The sequence below is a fragment of the Macrotis lagotis genome, chromosome X (genome assembly GCF_037893015.1).
Source record: "Macrotis lagotis isolate mMagLag1 chromosome X, bilby.v1.9.chrom.fasta, whole genome shotgun sequence".
NCBI lineage: Eukaryota > Metazoa > Chordata > Mammalia > Peramelemorphia > Peramelidae > Macrotis > Macrotis lagotis.
This window is the reverse complement of record NC_133666.1, coordinates 243,104,757-243,124,835: the sequence shown is the minus strand read 5'-3', so window position 1 is coordinate 243,124,835 and position 20,079 is coordinate 243,104,757. Positions and strand designations below refer to the sequence as shown.

Genomic DNA, 20,079 nt, shown 5'->3' with positions numbered 1-20,079 from the left:
GGACATGGAGTCAGAAGGACCTGAATTCTAATTCTACCTTGGACACTCATTAGCTGTATGAACCTGAACAAGTCACTTAATCTTCTTGTGCCTCAATTTCTTCTTCTATAAAATGAAGGGTAATAATAGCACAGGATTGTTGTTAAGATTAAATGAATTCATAAGTAAAGTACTTTGGAAATCTTAAAGTGCTATATAACTATTAGCTATTATATTAGTTATCATTATTATGGGGTTGTCTGAGTCAGACTGTTTTAGAGTATATATTCAGTCTCCATATAGCTTCAGACTTCAGTGGATTCTCCCTTCTTCCCCATGTCTAAACCAATATCCCTGGAGTCTAAACCTGACCTTTCATAACATAATAGTCCCAATAAAGGAAAAAAAAATCATAGTTGCCCATCTACCCACCCAAGCAAAAGTTTATCCAGCACATACAAAAAAGCATTTCAGTTGTTCTTGTTGTTGGTTGCAGTGATCATGAATGATTTGTATTTATTAAACCATTAGAGTATGGTGGGATATTTAAAAGACTTTTTTCATTTCAGCTACTACTCGTCCAGATCTGCCCAACTTTTGAGGGAGGAAAATTTCTGATCTTCATATGGCATTTCTAGCCCCTTTAAAGTCAGGGAGAACATAAGAAATCTCTTGGGAAAGCAGTAGCCACTTGATATCAGTTTAATTTAAGCATAAAGTATTGAATTCTCTTCAGATCTCAGAATTTCTCCCTTACTGTAATTGTGAGATCCCCTTGGGCCCTTCACGGAATTATTTCATCCCCTTGTATTAAGACAGCAGCTTCCATCTTTAAGAAAATACCTGGTGGTTATGAAGCTTCAGGCCAGTTTCAATCACCTGAAGAGTTTATTAGACTTGAGTTTGGAAAAACATCTTATTTTTTTACTGTTGGGGGGGGGGGGGGAAGGAAGGTGAAGATAGTCCAGACCAGTGTTTTCTTTAGTGTGGAGAATTCCTGGCATGGAAACATCCTTCACAATGCAGATCAACAACTATCTGCTATTCACTTTCCCAGAGGATGAAATGACCCCCCCACTGCCTCCCCCCATTGAGAGATTACATCATTTGCCCAGGATCAAACATCTAGTATTTGTCAGAAACCAGATTTCAACATAGATCATCCTGATGCCCAGGTTAGCCACCAAGGGATCTGTCTCGCTATTTTTAAATACATTTCCAATTGAAATATGAAAATCTAGATTCTATATACACCTGAATCAGTGAAAATTACTGAGCACAAATATAAATTAACTTTTAGCTAGATCTTAGATAAGGAATTGCCATTGTTTTTATTTTTATGGCAGCAAAACAGGTAAAAATGATCAATAGGACATAATGAACTCCATAGTCTTCACTAGAAGATAACATAGAATATGAACCTTAAAAACTTTCATTAAAGGATATCATAGGCACTAGGTCACGTTTGGTGCTTCTAACATGTTAAATTTCTTTTTAATGTAGTATAGAATATTTAGAAGTTTTATGAAATAGAATTTAAAATAAGAGGTGACATTTCAAAAGGAGGATAACCACCCAGTTTGAAGAACTAGATCTTATGTAATATGATACTGATAGTATTTGATTTCTTTAAAGCAAAATAGATGATCTGTTTTTTTCCTTTTTTTTTCCCTAAATGCTAAGAGATATATCAATGGCTGAGTGATTGCAGAATTCTCACCTTCCATTATGAAGGAATCCATGGAGGGAGAAGATCCCATGGACTGTAACAGTTCATCAGAATGTGACCTAGTCTTCCAGTTGCCACTGTCAGCATCTGATTCCAAAGATGTCACTGACCTTCTGAAACTAAACCAGGTTGAGGGGAATGGGAAGAAAAGAAGGAGAATTAACCATAGGCTCAACTCTGAGAACTTTAAAGATGTGAAAATAGATCAAATCTTACCTTTCTAGGTTGGTACCAGGAACACTTCTAGACAGTGAGGGCCCTGGACATGTGGCTTCTTTTCTTCCAGTAGGGAGCCCAATAGGCATGGAAGAAGAAGGATGCAGAGTGGATGAATTGGGATGAGGAATATCCCTAAAGGAGGAATCTGAAAAGTCAAGTACAAGCATCGCACATTGGTTTGTTTATTTTTTAAAAGACAGCACAAATAACAATAAGATACAAAAACTTAAATCCTAAAAACAATTCACTCACGCTTTTTTAAGTTAGACATCAGATCACTCTTCATATACAGCCCAACCACTGTTAACATCTCTTCGATTTAATACCCTCCCCAAAAGCCATGCAAACACAGAGCCATATTTTGATGTGTCCATCTGTAGACTCACACTCCATAAATTAATGAGGGCAATGGGATGGGGAAACACGGAACACAGCTGCCTATAAACTACTGCTTATGCTCTCCGGAGATGAGTTTAAAATAAATATAAGGTGTTATTAGCATCCTTAATATAATATATGTTGTGCGTATACTTATATACACATACAGGGTGTGTAAATAGAATGGAATGCTGTTGGAGGGTGGAGGAAGGGAGAAGGAGGTGTGTCACACCCCTTTGTCATGAGAATGGAGGCCAAAGAAAAACTGTCACTCAAAGTTAAATCTAAATACTCTCTCCTGTAAATAGAATGGTATTTCAATAGGCTATTATATTGAATATCTTTCTTGTGTGTTTGGAGGAAAAAAAGAAAAAACATTCTGTATATGGGCAAACTTGTAAAAAATTATAAATAGTTTTAAGGAAAATATGCCAGGACACATCTGAAAGGAGAAGAAAACCATTAACTCACATTTCCTTCTCATTCAACAAAATTAATCAAACAAACATGCAGTAAGTAACCCACTCTACAAATACAACAATGAAAAACAACCCAGTTTGTGTCTCAAAGCAGTTCACAATATATGTGATGTGAGGAGTGGGAGAAGAGACACAATTTGTATAGCAACACACCTAATAAAAAACAAAGAATTAATGGGGTGGAGGAGTCATACAAAGGGCTTGAGTAGAATGTGAGCATGGAGAAGGGTCAGAGCAGAGGCCTCTGAACTCAACAGGTGAATGTGTGCTTTAGTTCTAAGAAAAGGAGCTTTTTTTTTTCTTCTTTTTTTTAAACAAGTTTTATTCCATTGAACTTCATGCAATAAGTGAAACATTCACATTAGATCCTTAAATAGATCTGATGAATGTTTTTTATTTGTGAGTTTGTGTGTTTCGAATGTAAAAATCACATTAAATCCACCATAGGTGGTGGAAGGAGAGACTTTTGAACAAATAAGAAAATAATAAAAGGAGGTCTTTTATTTGGAGGGATAGTTGTGGTGTGCATTATACTTGAAAAAACCTGTCCTATCCATTTTATTATTAATCCACAGAACTTACTTCCAAGGATGGTTTGTGATCTGTTTTTGTTGTGATATCTCTCCTGGAGTTTCTGATGAGGAAGAACATTAGAAATGCACAAGTCAAATCAAAGTCTTGCTTTGAGAAGGCCTCATAGTTAAACATCTCATCTTGGATATCATATTTTTAATTATGAACAATAAATATCTAATAAGCATCCTCAGGGGATCCAGGAAGAATCTGCCTATCCTGTAAAGAGCAAGATCCCTTCCATTCATTCCCCTTCTACCTTCTTGTTCTTCTTTCCTTTTTTTTTTACTAGTAGTTGCCTTTCCTATTCTTATAATGGAAAATATGAAAGGGGGCATCAGGAACATTTCTGCCATAAACATTGTATATTGTACTCCAAAGCATGAATGATAATCATAGTTCCCATTTACATAGTGCTTTGAACAACTACCCTCTACCACTTCAAAATATATTCATCAACTCTTTCGTTTTATCCTTGCCCTTCTCAAACTAAGCAAGGGAAAGGAAAACACATTCAATCCCAATCTATGGTTCGATGTGGTTGCACTTTATTTCTTTATTAGTTTTAGAAGTATCTGCTTTAAGAACAGAACTTATACTCGCCTCCTGGTCGAAACAAATGGTCATCAATCTCTACAGTTGCTGCTTTGGGAAGACATTTAGGGGGAATTATGGGAGAATTCAACCAAGAGAGGCTATAATAGAATACAGGTTCTCAAATTACCTTGGTACAAGGAGGTGTGCATTCCCTACAGCTTTTGTGTACAGTTGCATTACAGACTGAAAAAAAATCAAAATTTTCAAAATTCATACCAAAATATCATTTATTTAAAATGCACAAAACTAGAACATTTTCTCTTAATTAATATTCTTCCCACAAAATTACTTTTCCCATTAAAACCTGAAATTGTAGCCCATCCTATAAGTTGGCATTAATATGTATTTCAAAATATTTAGCTAGTACTAAACCCTAATTTCCTTTACTTTGTTGTTAGCAAAGGTAAACCAGAAGTTTCTTATATGCTCAGCTCTGTGTAAGGGCCACAGGGAACATAAAAATAAGTCTTTTGTCCTTGTCTGATTTATTTGTTCATTGTTTTGCTAATTATCACCTATATGTCAACTAAGAGTAACAACTTATTGTCCTATGTATTTATGGAATTTTCCCTGACTTTGACAACTACTCCAAAAAAGTAAAGGGATTTTGTCTGAAGATTATACAACACGAGAAATTCCTGTTTTACTCTATAAAACCAGAGGAGAAATGAAAGGCAAAGCAAAGGGAATGGAATGGAATAGATGGTTAACAATCATGAAGAAAAAAGCTTGACTCTTAGTTAGTTATCAGGCCCAAAGAAAGATAACGGTCAAAGATGCTCCAAGATTTTGAGTGTAGATTAACAGGAGAATGATGATTTATTTATCAAACAAACAATCAAATAAATAAAAGACTGATCAATACAATAATGAACCATTCCAAAAGACTCAATGATAAAAAATGCTATCCACATCTAGAAAGAGAAGTAATGAACTCTGAGTGCACACTGAAGCATATTTTTTTCACTTTATTTTTCTTGTAGGTTTTTTTTGGCAACATAGCTAATATAGAAATATGCTTTGCATGTCTTCACATGTATAATGTGTATTATGTTGCTTGCTTTCTCATGGGTCAGGGGAGGGAGAGAATTTGGAACTCAAAAAAAAGAATGTTAAAAATTTGTAATAAATGAGTAAAAAAATTTTAAAGTCAGTAAACAAAAAGTTGGGGAGATCTGCATTGTTACTTTACTGGTGATGATTTGTTATTCTTGGCAAGTTTGTAAGAGAACAGATGAGTTTAGTTTCAGACATACTGATTTTCTAAGCAGGTTGGCAAGACCTCTTTGAAAAGATGTCATTAGCAAACAAAAAAATCAAGACAAAACAGATGAGAGATCAAGGCTGTAATATGTGGATTTAGGAAGCATCACCATAGCTGTTGTATCTGAAACCATAAAAATAAGTTATCTGAGTTAAGTTTAATGGGATAAGGCTAAACTGATAGGGATGAGGATGACTAATGGTGAAAAAGGAAAATCAATGAAAGTAAAAGAAAGAAGGTAGCCAGGAGCTAATGTCATGGTTATTCAAATATATACAGAGGATAGAATATTTCAAGAAGGGCCACAGTGTCTATTGTAGAAGAAGAAAAGTCAAGGGGGCGGGAGTGAAGCCTGAGGGGGAAAAAAAGACATTTTAACTTGGCTAAGCCCAGAAGGTAGTCATTGCTGATAAATCACTCATTTCACTTTGCATCTACATTTCTGCCTGGTTTCAATTCCACAGAACAAGACACTCCTTCTTTCACTTTTCCCTCATCATGACCCCTGGTGTCCTCTCTTTTCCAACCTGCCAAATTTCTAACCTCATCTCCCATTAGGTTATAAGCTCCTTGAGTAGAAAAGAAATAAAGCTCATTGAGGACAGGCACTGTCTAGACACAGTATCTAGCATATATCTTTATTGATTTTAATTTGAAAGTAGATTTTTTTAAATAAGAAAAATAGGAGGGACGGATATTAGGCAATTAAGTAGGAAGCTGTTACTGAGAAATGAACACAGGTAGTAGCTTCAGGGAATTTGGCTACTACTAAAGGAGAGAAGTAGGATGGCAATTTGAAAGAGGGATTCCCATCAATGGAAGGAATCAAGTTACATTTAGTAAACCTTTTGTAAACTAGATTTAGAGTAGCAATATATTTTTTAAAGAGAGAATATTCTATATCTCGTGCCTTTTCTTATACCATAAATCAACCTTGACACTCTAAAAAATTTATCTTTGAAAAGTTCTTGTGCATTATAGTTTGCCAGAAAAACCCTGAAGACAACATTTAAAAGAATATTTAGGAGGCAAAGCCAAGATGTCAGAGAAAAGGCAGTGACTCATCTGAGCTCCCCCCAAGAGTTCTCCCCCAAACATCTACAAAAACCCAAAAAACAATCCCTAGAGTGGCAGAACCCATGAAATAATGTGAGTCAAAGACAACTTAGGAGGTAAAGCAGAAATGATATGTTGCACCTGGGTGAGAGTGCCAGCACAATCCCAGCCCCTGCAACCAGGAGCAGGACTTCAGAGCCATTGAATCAACAGCAGCTGCTTCCAGAGCTCTCAGCCCACATGGTAAGGGGGTCAAACAACCAGTCAGAAAGAGATTACTATGGTCTCTTCGCTAGTACTGAGCAGGGCTCTGTTGCTTTGCCCATACTCAGCTCTGGGTTATATTCCTGGTTGGCAGCACCAAAGCAAGGAAGAACTCAAGCACACCAGTGCTTGCAGCCACAGTGGAGCAGGGACTGTTGTCATAAGTTCCAAGGCAGAAAAGTGTTTGTGGTTGCTCACAGACCAGGGCAAAGACTTTCCTAAACACATCTCTCCTTAGATCATACTACCTTGGAAAAACTGAAAACTTACAGGTCCCTAGAAATAACTCTGAAAACAGCTGTACAAAACCTCTGAAGTTTGGGACACTGCCAACCATCCTGGAAGCACAGACCTATTTTAACAAGTCATTAAAAGTCAAGAAATAATTTAGGGAAACGAGCAAACAATGGAAAGAAAAGCCTAAAATGAAAAAGTTACATAGTGACAAGGAAAATCAAAACACATACTCAAAAGAAGATAACAAAGTCAAATCTCCTACATCCAAAACCTCTAAGAAAAATATGAATTGGTCTCAAGTCATGGAAGAGCTTAAAAAGAATTATGCAAATCAAGCAAGAGTAAAATTGTGGAAAAATTGTGACATGAAATAAGAATAATGCAAGAAAATCATGAAAAAATTCAACAGCTTGGTATAGAAGACACAAAAAATATTGAAAAAACTAATACCTTAAAAAATAGACTAGACCACAGGATAAAAGAACTACAAAAATTCAATGAGGAGGAAAATGCCTTAAAAATAGAACTGAACAAATGGAAATTCACTAAAGAAAATAATTCTTTAAAAATTAGAATTGAGGCAATGGAAGCTAATGACTTTGTGAGAAATCATGAAACAATTAAACAAAATCAAAAGAATGGAAAAATAGAAGACAGTATGAAATCTCATTGGAAAAACAACTGACCTTGAAAATAGATAAATGAGCAATAATTTAAAAAGTATTGGGACTATCTGAAAACCATGATCAAAAGGAAAAAATCTAAATGCCATCTTTCAAGAAATTATCAAGGAAAACTGCCCAGATATTCTAGAACCAGAGACTAAAATAGAAATTGGAAAAAAATCTACCAATCACCTTCCAAAAGAGATCCCAAAATGAAAATTCTTAGGAATATTATAGCCAAACTTCAAAGCTCCCAGATCAAGGAGAAAGTATTGCAAGTTATCAGAAAGAAACAATTCAAGTATCATGGACCCATAGTCAGGATAACACAGATTTAGCAGCTTCTCCATTAAAGGATGGGTGGGCATGCAATATGATATTCTGGAGGGCAAAGGAGCTAGGATTACAACCAAGAATCATATATTCAGCAAAACTAAATATAATCCTTCAAGGAAAATGGATATTAAGATAAATAGAATAATTTTAAACATTATTGATGAAAAGACCAGAGCTGAATAGAAAATTTGAATTTCAAATACAAGATTAAAGATAAGTATAAGAAGTCAAATAGAAAAGGGAAATCATAAGGGATTTAATAAGGTTAAACTGTTTATATTCCCACATGGGAAGATGATACTTAAAATTCAAGAACTTTCTCATTACTTGAACAGTTAGAAAAAGTATATGTATATATATACATATGGCACAGGTATGAGTTGAATATAAAGGGATGATCTTTAAAAAAAATTAAGGGGTAAGGGAGGAATGCACTGGGAAAAGGGAAAGGGAACATTGCAATGAGATAAATTTTACAGTGGAGGGGAAGATGAGGGAGTTAGTGAATCTTACTCTCTATCAGAATTGTCTCAAAGAGGTAATAACATACATGCTTAATTGAGTATAGAAATCTATCTTGCCTTACAGGAAATTAGGAATGGAAAGGGATAAGAGAAAGGGTAGAAGAAGGATTATAGAAGGAAAGGCAGATTCAGAAACAAAACATTTTAAAAGAGGGACAGGGTCAAAGAAGAGATAGAACAGAATATCCAGAGGTAGAGGAAATAGGAGGGAAATAAAGTTAGTAATAGTATCTGTAAAAAAAATTAAGCAAATTTCTCTGATTTTTCAGTTCTCAAACAAGTAGAAAATTGAGTCAAATTTATAAAAATAAGAGCCATTCCCCAATTGATAAATAATCAAAAACTATAAACAATTTTCAGATGAAGTAATCAGAACTATTTATAGTCATATAAAAAGTGCTCGACTCACTACTGATTGAAGAAATGCAAATTAAAATAATTCTGAGATACTACCTCTTACTTATTAGAAAAGTTAATAGGTCATAAATGAAAAATGATAAATATTGGAAAAATGGGAAAAGTAAAATATTAATGCACTGTTGGTAGAATTGTAAACTGATTTAACCATCAGTAGAGCAATTTGAAACTATGGCCAAAACCATGAATACTCTTTGACTTAGCAATATCACTGCTAGATCTGTATCCCAAAAGAGATTTTTAAAAGTGGACCTATATGTACAAAAAAATTTATAGCAGTTCTTTTCTCCTGGCAAAGAATTAGAAATTGAGGGGGTGTCCATCAATTAGGGAATGGCTGAACAAATTGTAGAATGTAATTATGATGAAATACTATAATAGCACTATTATGCTATAAGAAGGAATGAGCAGGATGATCTTAGAAAAATGTGGAGTTTCATGAGTTGATGCAAAGTGAAATGTACTGTATGCAAGGTAACAGCAATATTATAAGATGATCGACTGTGAATGACTTAGCTATTCTCAGCAATACAATGTTCCAAGACAACTCTGAAGGACTTATGATGAAAACTATTATCCATTCCAAAAGGGGGATTTGATGGTAACTAAATACAAATTGAATCATACTTTTCAAAACTTTATTTTTTTTGAGTTTTATGTCTTGAGTTTTCTTGCACAATATGCCTAATATGGAAATATTTTGCATGAGTGCCTATATACATAAAATATCATATTGCTTGACTTCTCAATATTGGGGTGGGGTAAGGAGGGAGAAAGGGAGAGAATTTGGAACTCAAAGTTTTAAAAATGCATGTTAAAATGATATTTCATGTAATTGGGGGAAAATAAAATACTAAATAATTAAAATTAAAAATTCACAAAAAAGAATATTTATTCAAGTTTAGGAAAACTATATTAAACTTCTATACACAAATTGTCCTGAACTTCTGATCTTGTAACAAGCAAAAAATGACTTATTCAAAAAGAGAAGAAAAGGTAAGGTGTATTTGATGAGCGCTAAAGTCCACATTCACTGTGAGGAAAAATAATCAATTCATCTTTAGAAATAATCTTCTGTGGGGCAGCTAGGTGGTGTAGTGGATAAAGCACTGGCCTTGAAGTCAGGAGTACCTGGGTTCAAATCCGGTCTCAGACACTTAATAATTACCTAGCTGTGTGGCCTTGGGCAAGCCACTTAACCCCATTTGCCTTGCCAAAAACCTAAAAAAAAAAAATCTTCTAATGATATTTAAAACCACAGCTTTGAGTTCAAAATATAAAAGTTTTTAAGTGGAGCAAAGACCTTATATGTAGCCCCAGAGAGGGCAGGTCATAGTTGCTATACCTGAGACAAGAATCCACCTGAATGTGTGGGAACAAAAATAGTTTTAATATTTGTACATTTTTGTGTGTATTTTAATAAGTAAATATTAATTTAAAAATTAAACTAAAGAAAAATAAAGTCAACCAACAATCTTTTGAGTTTTCACCTACCAGGTACACAGTGCTGAAAAAGGAAAGCAAAGATAATATTTATTGAGATCTATTCCTTTATTAGAGGGCACTTACAAATTAGTGAAGAGAAGATGAAAAAAGATAAAATCCAAACAGATCCAACAAAATCCGAAGAGATTACTTACTAACACACTGGAATGACTCTTTTCCCAGAAGTGCCTTATCACAAACAAAACATGGTAAAACCCCCAAGAACATTCCAGGGACAAATTGATGTCGATTCAATTTCTCTTTGTCTTTGGCATCCTTGTTCTTTGTCTTCAGACACAGTAGTAGCAGGAGAGCAAAAAGACATAAAAGCATTTGAAATACTGAGTCAATTTTTTTAATGGCACAAGTCTTTGTATTAATAATTATTACTACAAGGATTGTAACTAGTACTGAGTGACACCCCTCCAACTCCCAGTTGAGGTAAGCTCCAATTATGAGTTTGAACACTAATCCTTTTATACGCAAAAACATTTTCAAATACAAACATTACAAAAATTGCAATTTAGAAAAACTAATAATTTTTCAGTTAGAGAAGAAACTTTTAGGGCCTTTAAGAACCACAGACCTCAAAGATACAAATGAATTGTCCATTCACTTTTGCTACAAGTTATAATATTGACCCCCAATTAATTACCTTAGATTTGTTCCTGGGGCTGGTCATTCTGTTCATGATAAAGCTGAATGTGCGGCTCACTTTGTACTTTTCTGATTCTGATTTGGCAGGTATAATGTATTTATCCCATTCCTCCTCTTGAATTCTAGAAGATAGAATCATTTACCATGAGCAAAGCAGGGGAGAATGATAGATTTAGAACCATCATCCACTGAACTTAGTCTAGTATTTTCAGTGTTCAAATTTTAATGGTTTTTTCTAAAGGCATGAAAACCTTTTCTGCTTTTGCAGAAGTCATTTCAGACCAACTATCTCACCTAAGAAAATAGTCAACTCCCCATTATCAGTGATATAGCAAAATTTCCAGGTCCCAGATGGGTTGAGAGAAAGCATTAATCCAAAAAAGCATGTGTATGTTTGGAAATGTGGTCAGACTCAATGCTTTTGCAGACATACAAGGATATATGCAAATATAATCCTCAGAAATACATACAACTCATCACCTCTGTGCCTAGATTCAAAACCTTCCTGCGCATATCTCCCTCCCAGCAGTATGACAATCAGTTAAATGACAAGGGAAATCACTGATAATTAAGAACTGACTACATAAAATTTAGAAATCTCCTAAGCCTGTCTCCTAAATCACGGGATAGAAGAGATCCAACATCTCCCATGAAAAGATGTATTTCCCTAAATGTCAATCAGCAGTGCTGTAATTCTCAAAGTCAAATGACAAAAGTAAAATTTGAAGATAAGATGCTATACAAAAACTTATTCCATAAATGGGAGGCCACATATTAAAAGTCAATATAATTTCTACTTCAAGTTAGATAGTTTAAGAAAGTAACACTTTGCCAATATGTCTTTAAAAATTGAAGTCTCTTCTACTTTAGGACTCTTTGTTATCACTAAAGACTAGCTAGCATACTCAGTTCCTGAGGAACTTTTCAAAGTATATAGAGAAGTTTCAAAATACATAAGACTATATTAATACTCCTCATCGAAGACTGAAAGAGGTGGCCTGAAAACTTGTTATGCCCAAGGTTCTTAATCTAGAAGTCCATGAACTTGGTTTTTTAAAAAAATACTTTGCTAATTGTATTTCAATACAATTGATTTCCTTTGTAATTCCATACATTTTATTTTATGCATTATTCTGTAAAAAATTCTATAAACCTCACCAGTCTGTCATAAGGGTCCATGACATATACACAAAATCATTAAGAATCTCTACTTTATTCACTGAAAATAACTCAAATGTACATGGTTATCAAGAAAGCTTAATTGGTCATGCTACTAGTTCATAATCAATTTTTAATAAAACACTGGTTTTTGTAAAAAGATAGATCTCATAAAAAAGTTTGTTCAGTGACTTCATTTGTTTGGCCTGTTCTCTCATCAACAATATTAGGAATTGGGCTAAATAATCCCCCAAATCCATTCCAAGCTACAAATTACAATATTGTCTATAAATTTCAATATGCTCTAAAGAAATCTAATTTATTTCATATATCTCTTTTAGAATCAATATCTAAACATTTATCTGGTTTTTATATTTTTAAGGCAAAAGAATAGCTATATGTCTCAAATTCATTAGACCTTTAAAAAAAATAAAGATAAGAAAATGACTGAGCTTAATTGAACAGAGTAGAGAGAGCAGTAGTGATCCTGCTGGTCCCTAGTTGAGCATGTTGCACAAATCCCTAACCATTATTGATTCTTGCCAGAGGGGAAGACTTATCATGTGATAGCTCTTCCCAATGGATTAGTTTCTTAAAGAAGACCCTTGAAAGAGGAGAGGAGGAAGAATAAATATAACCTGAATATTTCAATGGTAAGAATGTAATCATGGTATATTTGGGGTTCCTCCTCTTATCCTTTCTACTTCCCTAGCAACTGCAAAACACATTTACAAAACATATAACAGATTAGCCAACTGTTCAGCTGACTCAAATGTTTCCCCTTTGCAATAATCTGATAGGCAAAAATGACACAAGAAACCTAACTTGTTTCAAGGGTTAGAAAGAAAAGGTCCTTCTGGACCATCTAAAGAACAAATCATTTTCATTTCATGAAGCTGATCTTCTAAATTCAGATCAGTTATTCCCTATTCATTTCTTTGACTTTCCTTCATGTTCAGACTTGGAAAGGTCAAATGACATATATATTATATATATATACATATATACATATATATATACATATATACATATATACATATATACATATATATATATATATGCTTTTATACAGATTATCAAATATCCAGTATCCCAGTGGTCCTTACTAGGATTATCAACTGTAAGAGAAAAGCTTTATCTGAGTGCTTCCATGTCAAAGGCACTGAAAAATCACAGATATAGGGGCTGTGAAAAATATTCATATTCCTTAGTTCCTGGTAGACCCCTCCTACACTGTCCCAGAAAAAGAAAACAGATTCTGTTTCTCATTAATGCTGTCTCTACTCTTTCTCCAGCACAGCTGTAGACACAACTAAGAGAATCTACAAGATTGTAGCTAAATACAATAATTTTGCAAATAATAAGGTAACATGTAAGTTGACCAAAGCTTCCAATTTACATATATATATATATGTATATAAAGTATACCATCTAAGAACACAATAATCATAAATCCCAAAACAGTAAGACTAAATCCACTGTTCTACCTAAGAAGTTAATAATAATAATAATAATAAAACAGGCAATATTGAAAATAAAGATGGACTGGGAACAAATCTGAGAAAAGTTAGGCTGATAAATTCTCAGAATCTCCCACACAGAGGAAAACATAAAGTTCAAAAACCTCCTCCAGACTGTCAGAGCAGTTACCTCATCAGTCACTTTCTAGCACTGAGACATGTGTAAGATCAGCTGATGCCTTGTTATGGATTTGCCTGTCCCTATGGTACTTATTGCCATAACACAAGAGGGAGGTGGGGAAAGATAAGAGAGAAAGGGAAAAAAAGAGAAAGAAAGAAAGACAGAACTGATATTGCAATAAAGGAATTGAAAGAGAGGAGGAAAAGAAGAAACAGAATGTAAGAAAGGAAAAGAAGGAAGGGATGCAAGGAAGGAAAGAAGTAAAAGAGGAGGGAGGGAGGGAGGGAGGGAGGAAGGAAGGAAGGAAGGAAGGAAGGAAGGAAGGAAGGAAGGAAGGAAGGAAGGAAGGAAGGAAGGAGGAAAGAAGGAGGGAAGGAGGGAGGAAGGAAGGAAGGAAGGAAAGGAAGGAAGGAAGGAAGGAAGGAAGGAAGGAAGGAAGGAAGGAAGGAAGGAAGGAAGGAAGGAAGGAAGGAAGGAAGGAAGGAAAGGAAGGAAGGAAGGAAGGAAGGAGGAAAGAAGGAGGGAAGGAGGGAGGAAGGAAGGAAGGAAGGAAGGAAGGAAGGAAGGAAGGAAGGAAGGAAGGAAGGAAGGAAGGAAGGAAGGGAGGGAGGGAGGGAGGGAGGGAGGAAAGAAGGAAGGGAGAGAGGAAATTCAAAAGTTAGACATATAGCCTTTGAGAAATTCTCATAAGTATCACAGGCTGAAATGTGAAGTAAATACTTCTTCAGCTGACAATGCCCTTATACAGAAACTAAGTTTCCTACATAAAATAACAGAATACCCAAGAAAATAACAAGTACAAGCACAACCTGGATCAAATATTGTTTGTAATTTAGGAAGTCACTGGTTTATTTGGCAAAATGCTAAATAAATACCACACATTGATTGTATTACATTCTATGCTACGAATGCATCAGTATATTCTTGTCAGTAAGGAAATCCCTATTGAGATTCAAAACATAAATAAAAACAGTGAGAATTGGATGCTAGAAGCGCATGGGTGATGAAAAGTGGGAGGAAAAGGGTAGTTAGAACAGACACTTAATAAATGCTTATTCTCTTCCCCTAAAACACAAATGCCTACAGAAGCAATTAGAGGTTTCAGATGCTAAAATGCAATTGTAAGAGCTAAATTTGCTCCTCCTATCAAATTATTTAATGTAAAATCATTGTTTATATTATACTTCAGAAAACAGAGGAGATGCTTGCTTTTCAAAATGATAGCTAGATAACCAAGAAGCTTGATCCTGGAGAAGACATGAAAACGTGTTCTTCTTCCCTCTATTCTTTGCTGAGGCATCAGACAAAAAAGATGCAGAATGGCACATAAAAAGTCAGACTTGATCAATGTGTTGCTTGGTTTTGCCATACTTTTCTTTTTCCCCCTCTTTAAAAAAAATGTAAGGAATGGTTTACTGAGTGGGGAAGGGGACATATTTAGAAATGAAAGGGATATAAAAATAACAGCTATCAATAAAAAAATCTTTTAAATATCTACAGAAAGATGAATAAATTGAAATATGTTAAATGGATATTTAATGGTATGACTGTTTCAATAACATTTATTAGTCATTTATTGAAGATGATTTTAATAGCGGATTTTTCTGATCTTATAATCTAAGTTGTTTTTGATTATTTATATGTATATCATCTCTCCTAACAGATTAAATTCAATTCAATAAATGTTTATTAAAGACTTATTAGAAGCAAGATGACAAAGGCACAAGATAAAATCTGTAGCTCCTGAAAGACATACATATTATAGTGAGTCACTGTTTCATCTTTTACAGACAATAGACATACACTAACTCTGGAATTGAGGGTCATGGATTTAAATTTCCTTTCTGGGGATTTCTAGTTCTGACTGCTGGTAAATCAGAAGTTCGGTTTCTTCATCCACAAAATGAAAAGATTGGACAAGATGGCTTCTACTGTCTTTTCAAGCAATAATTCTATTGATTTGTAAACTGTGAACCAATCTTAATTCAATACAACAAATATTTATTAAGCACCTGCTATATTCAAGAGATAAGAGAAAATATAACAGTGAATAGAGAATTGTCTTCAAGAAGACCCAGGTTCAAGTCTTGACCTAGGTACATTCTTGCTGTGTGACTCTAGGCAGAACAATTAACCTCATAGAGCTTCAAGCAACTAAAGACTAAACTTTCAGAATAGCTACTGATCTGCAGCATCTTCTTACACCAATGAAATCAAATTCCAGTAGAAAAAATTTGTTAAGGGACACAAAGGTCAAAAAGAAACAGGTCCGGCCCTCAAGGAGCTTACATTTAATTTACACATGCAATCTATACACAAACTGGTACATTTAAGAAAATTTACTGATTTGGCCTCTCTTTGTTGCCTTAGTGCTGAGCACAGCTTCTGGGACAAAATAAGCATTTAAATAAATGCTTGTTGATTGACCAACTGAGAGAATGCTAACAATACTGGGAAACAATAAAGGTTATAGGATTGAAAGACAGCAAAACCGAGCCTCGAAGGAAAAAAAGGATTCAGGTCTTTGGAGTCAAGGAGGGAGTGAATTGTGGAGGCAAGAGATTGCCTGTCCATTATGAAAAATAGCTGAAAATATAAATTATATAAAAATAGGAAATATAAAGGAAAAGAATATAAAATAAAACTGAAAGTGTAGGTTGAAGCTAGATTATAGAGGGCCTTCATGAACTAAAGATATTGCCTTTTACTCAAAAGACATTAGGAACTTTAACTGAATAAACTTTCAAATGAGCAATCTACAATGATATCTAGGTTAAAGATTTTCATAGGATGTATCTGCTTTGAAAGTGTTTTGGGGGGGCAGCTAGGTGGCACAGTGGATAGCACACTGGCCCTGGAGTCAGGAGGACCAGAGTTCAAATCCAACCTGATATTTAATAATTGTCTAGTTGTGTGGCCTTGGGCAAGTAACTTAATTCCACTGCCTTAAATTAAATTAAAAAATAAATAAATAAAACAAAAAAATAGTCAAAAAAATGTTTTGTTTTGTTTTGTTTTTTTGGTGCCTGGTAATAATAAAAATCATATACAAATGGATACGGGGGGGGGGAGAAAATAAAATGCCCATTTTTAGGTTCCTTGTTTCTTTTATTCTAGAGAAGAGTCCTTCATTTATCAAGGATACTTCAAGTACAGATTGGATCTCTAGAGTTGGTTTCCACTCTAAAATCTGTCATCCTCCTAAAGCAGTCTAAATATCACTGAAAAGTATAGATTTAACTGTTCACAACTTAGATTACTATAAAATTTTAAAAAGCTAATGCTGAATTTAACTTTTATATCCATTGTCATTAACGCTGAATAAACGAATAGGTGATAGTTTTAAAATACAGGTTAGAGATCTCTGTCAAAAACATTTGCAGATGGCTTTTGTACCAACAACTTGACAAATTGCTACCTGTTTACTGACCCCAAATAAAAAATTATAATAGAAGAAAATCAAATTTTTCATTTGAAATTATTATCTTCAGTCATCTTTAGTCAATGTCAGTCTTTATCCATATAATAAGTCTTGGCTTTGGATATTTAACACTGACCTTCTCATCCATATAAAATATTTAATTATTCAAAAAAGAAAAATCACAATCAATACCATTTCTAAAACTTCTTGGTGTGATTATAGTAGGTCTTTGCATCTCCAAATATCAATACTGTCACATAATATACATTTTCATGGTGGAGCTTGAATGCTAAGAGCCTATCCATTATCTTTTGTATACTCCAGAAATAACGTCAATAACTTTGCTTTCTAGTAAGTTTGTGGTCATCTCAACTTTTCTCTATTGACAGTTTTGGCTTCTAAAAAGTTCATAGAATAAGACTACATCTTCTTCCAAAATTATTTATTGAATATTATTTGGATATTGGAAAATGACAGTGCTTGAAAGATCATCTCTACTATTTTGTAAATACCTTACTTAATTATAAATCTGAGAGCACGGATCATGTCTTATACAAACTGCATAGTATTTCACTCAGCCCTAAGCATCATGCTCTGTACAAAGTAGGCACTTAATGAGTGATCAGTTCATGCCAACAATACCAACTCATTAAAACTTTTTTGCTCTTAATGCTTTTGAAAATTTTATGAAGATGGACCATAAACCACAAAGTTAGAAGTCAAATACTTCCTAAAGAGGGATTTTTAGGGCGGCTAGGTGGCGTAGTGGATAAAGCACCAGTCCTGGAGTCAGGAGTACCTGGGTTCAAATCTGTTCTCAGACACTTAATAGTTACCTAGCTGTGTGGCTTTGGGCAAGCCACTTAACCCCATTTGCCTTGCAAAAAAAACCCTAAAAAATAAAAAGAGGGATTTTTAACCTGGGGTCCATGAACCACCAAGGGGTCCATGGATAGGTTTTGTAGGAGTTCATGAACTTGAATAAGAAAAATTATATAATTATTGAAATTTTAATCCCTTATATTTTATTTTATGATTCATAAATATTATTCTGAGAAAGGATCCATACACTTTACTCAGACTGATGACCAAAAAGGGCTGAGAACTTGTGCTCTGAAGCATAACCATCCAAGATCTTACTACATTTCCTAGGTCTCATAATCACATGCTGGGTCTTTTCTCTGCTTCCCCTTCCCCTTAAGAAGCCCTTCAACAGAAAAAAAAATCTAGCCTCCAGTACCAAGGAATTCAAGGTCACTGAGGTGATGGTGATAAGGAGAGGATCCCAGTCACTACTAACATACCAAGAGATGAACACAATATACAATCCTACCTTCTCCTACTGAGTTCCTTGGCATCTGCCATGCTTGGATACAGCAGTCACATATACCAAGATGGCAACTCAATATTTGTTTGTTTTTAAAATGAATCCAACATGCATTTTCTTAGGAAATGTGTAATAGTTATACCTTTTCTCTCGTGATGGCTCCGATAAGCTGTAAGCTCTTTGCTCTACAAAACACAGAACAGAAAATTAAAACTAAGGCCAGTCAACTAGCCTGGTCATTGCTCTTTTCATATGAAATGCACATCTTCCACCATTTTTGTCAGGCCAGGTGGAAAATTAGAAAACAAATTTTTGTAAGCAAGCCTCACCCCAGACATGACAATCACGCTCCATGAAATACAAACACCACTGTACTGCGAAGTGTTGGAATTTTCCCCCTTGAAACTAGATTAGCTTCAGCAAGTGCCAGCAAATATTTTCAGAAGTGCAGAAAATCAGCAAACATCATATGCTTGATCCCTACAAAACTAATTTTTCCCTTTATATAGTCCACCCTGCAGCTTCATCCCTGGTTAAAAACACGTAGTCACCAACACAGAAGTGTTAAAAAAAAAAAAAAACACCAAATCTTTAGCACCTTTTAGCGAAGCTCAAGAAAAAATATCTGGCAGTCTAGGAGAGGAAATTACAAATTGTAATATGACTGCAGTACCCATGATAAATTGCAGCAACAGCAGCAGTCTTATTCAAAGAGCAGCAATAAGATTTGCCTTAAGGTTCATTGAAAGGAACGGGAAAGCCAGTTTCCCCAAAGACCCTGCAAGGAGCTTCATGCAAGCAACTTGGCACCATCTTGTTTCCAGGAGAGTACTTACTACAAGGATGGAGCAGAGACACTGACTTAGACAGTGAAAGAGACTGAAGGAGGGAACGACCACTGTTGAGGAAGACACCATCTACAGAGTGAGGATAAGTTCTTTAAAGTTATAAACCAGAATGTCAAAATGATACCAAAAAAATGGAAAATGGAAATGCTGCAAGTATTTAAGGATGAATACTTTTTTTAAAAAAAGTGCAAATTCACAATTTCATTAGTGGAGAAAACTTCTTGGACCAATAAAGATGATTGCCAGTTCCTCAACTTATAGCTTTAGAGCTTAATGTAAATATGTGTAACATGATCCAAACAGAATAAATCTAATGATAACTAGCATTATTTTGTATTTAATAGAGAATCTGGCTCATAGAAATTCATTTTGTAGATATCATCTAAGTTATCCTCACAACATTGATATAAAGTAAGACATTCAAGTATTAGTTATCCTTAATTTATATAGGTTGAGACACCTAGAAGATAAATGAGATGATTAGTGTTATCAAGCAGAATAGTGATGGATCCAGATTCTAAATAGGCTTCAGGATACTTTGTCAGAGCTTCTATTCACACTACTACATTACCTCTTACAAATAAACATTTATTTCATAAATAATTAAATGTATAACTATTTTAGAGAACTATTCAATTTGTTAAAGTTGTGATTATCCTTCCAATATTTATTTTAGTCCAAGCACACAGTATGTACCCCCAAAAGAATAACATGATGGGATTTTCATTTGATGCATAAGCAGAGGTTGCCATTTTGATTGCCAAAGGGATCACCTGCTGTATCTGAAAGTTGACAACTTAAGTTTGAAAAAGAAAAGTAGAAGCA

At 34.5% G+C, this 20,079-nt stretch overlaps 1 protein-coding gene across 10 annotated transcripts in view; it reads right to left on the bottom strand.

The window, feature by feature from the left end:
• The window catches only part of ARHGEF28 (Rho guanine nucleotide exchange factor 28), a 378,068-nt gene that overhangs the window by 90,269 nt on the left and 267,720 nt on the right, over positions 1-20,079 (bottom strand). For 8 of the 10 annotated variants that reach the window (XM_074208046.1, XM_074208045.1, XM_074208043.1 and 5 more), the window contains 8 exons: positions 19,243-19,323; positions 18,549-18,591; positions 10,858-10,981; positions 10,358-10,490; positions 4,082-4,137; positions 3,367-3,418; positions 1,925-2,072; positions 1,700-1,827 (listed from right to left, as the gene is read on the bottom strand). In XM_074208046.1, coding sequence (XP_074064147.1) covers positions 1,700-1,827; positions 1,925-2,072; positions 3,367-3,418; positions 4,082-4,137; positions 10,358-10,490; positions 10,858-10,981; positions 18,549-18,591; positions 19,243-19,323 — 765 coding nt within the window. The remainder of the gene's footprint in view (positions 1-1,699; positions 1,828-1,924; positions 2,073-3,366; positions 3,419-4,081; positions 4,138-10,357; positions 10,491-10,857; positions 10,982-18,548; positions 18,592-19,242; positions 19,324-20,079) is intronic. The other 2 variants (XM_074208047.1, XM_074208049.1) reach the window with 1 other exon arrangement.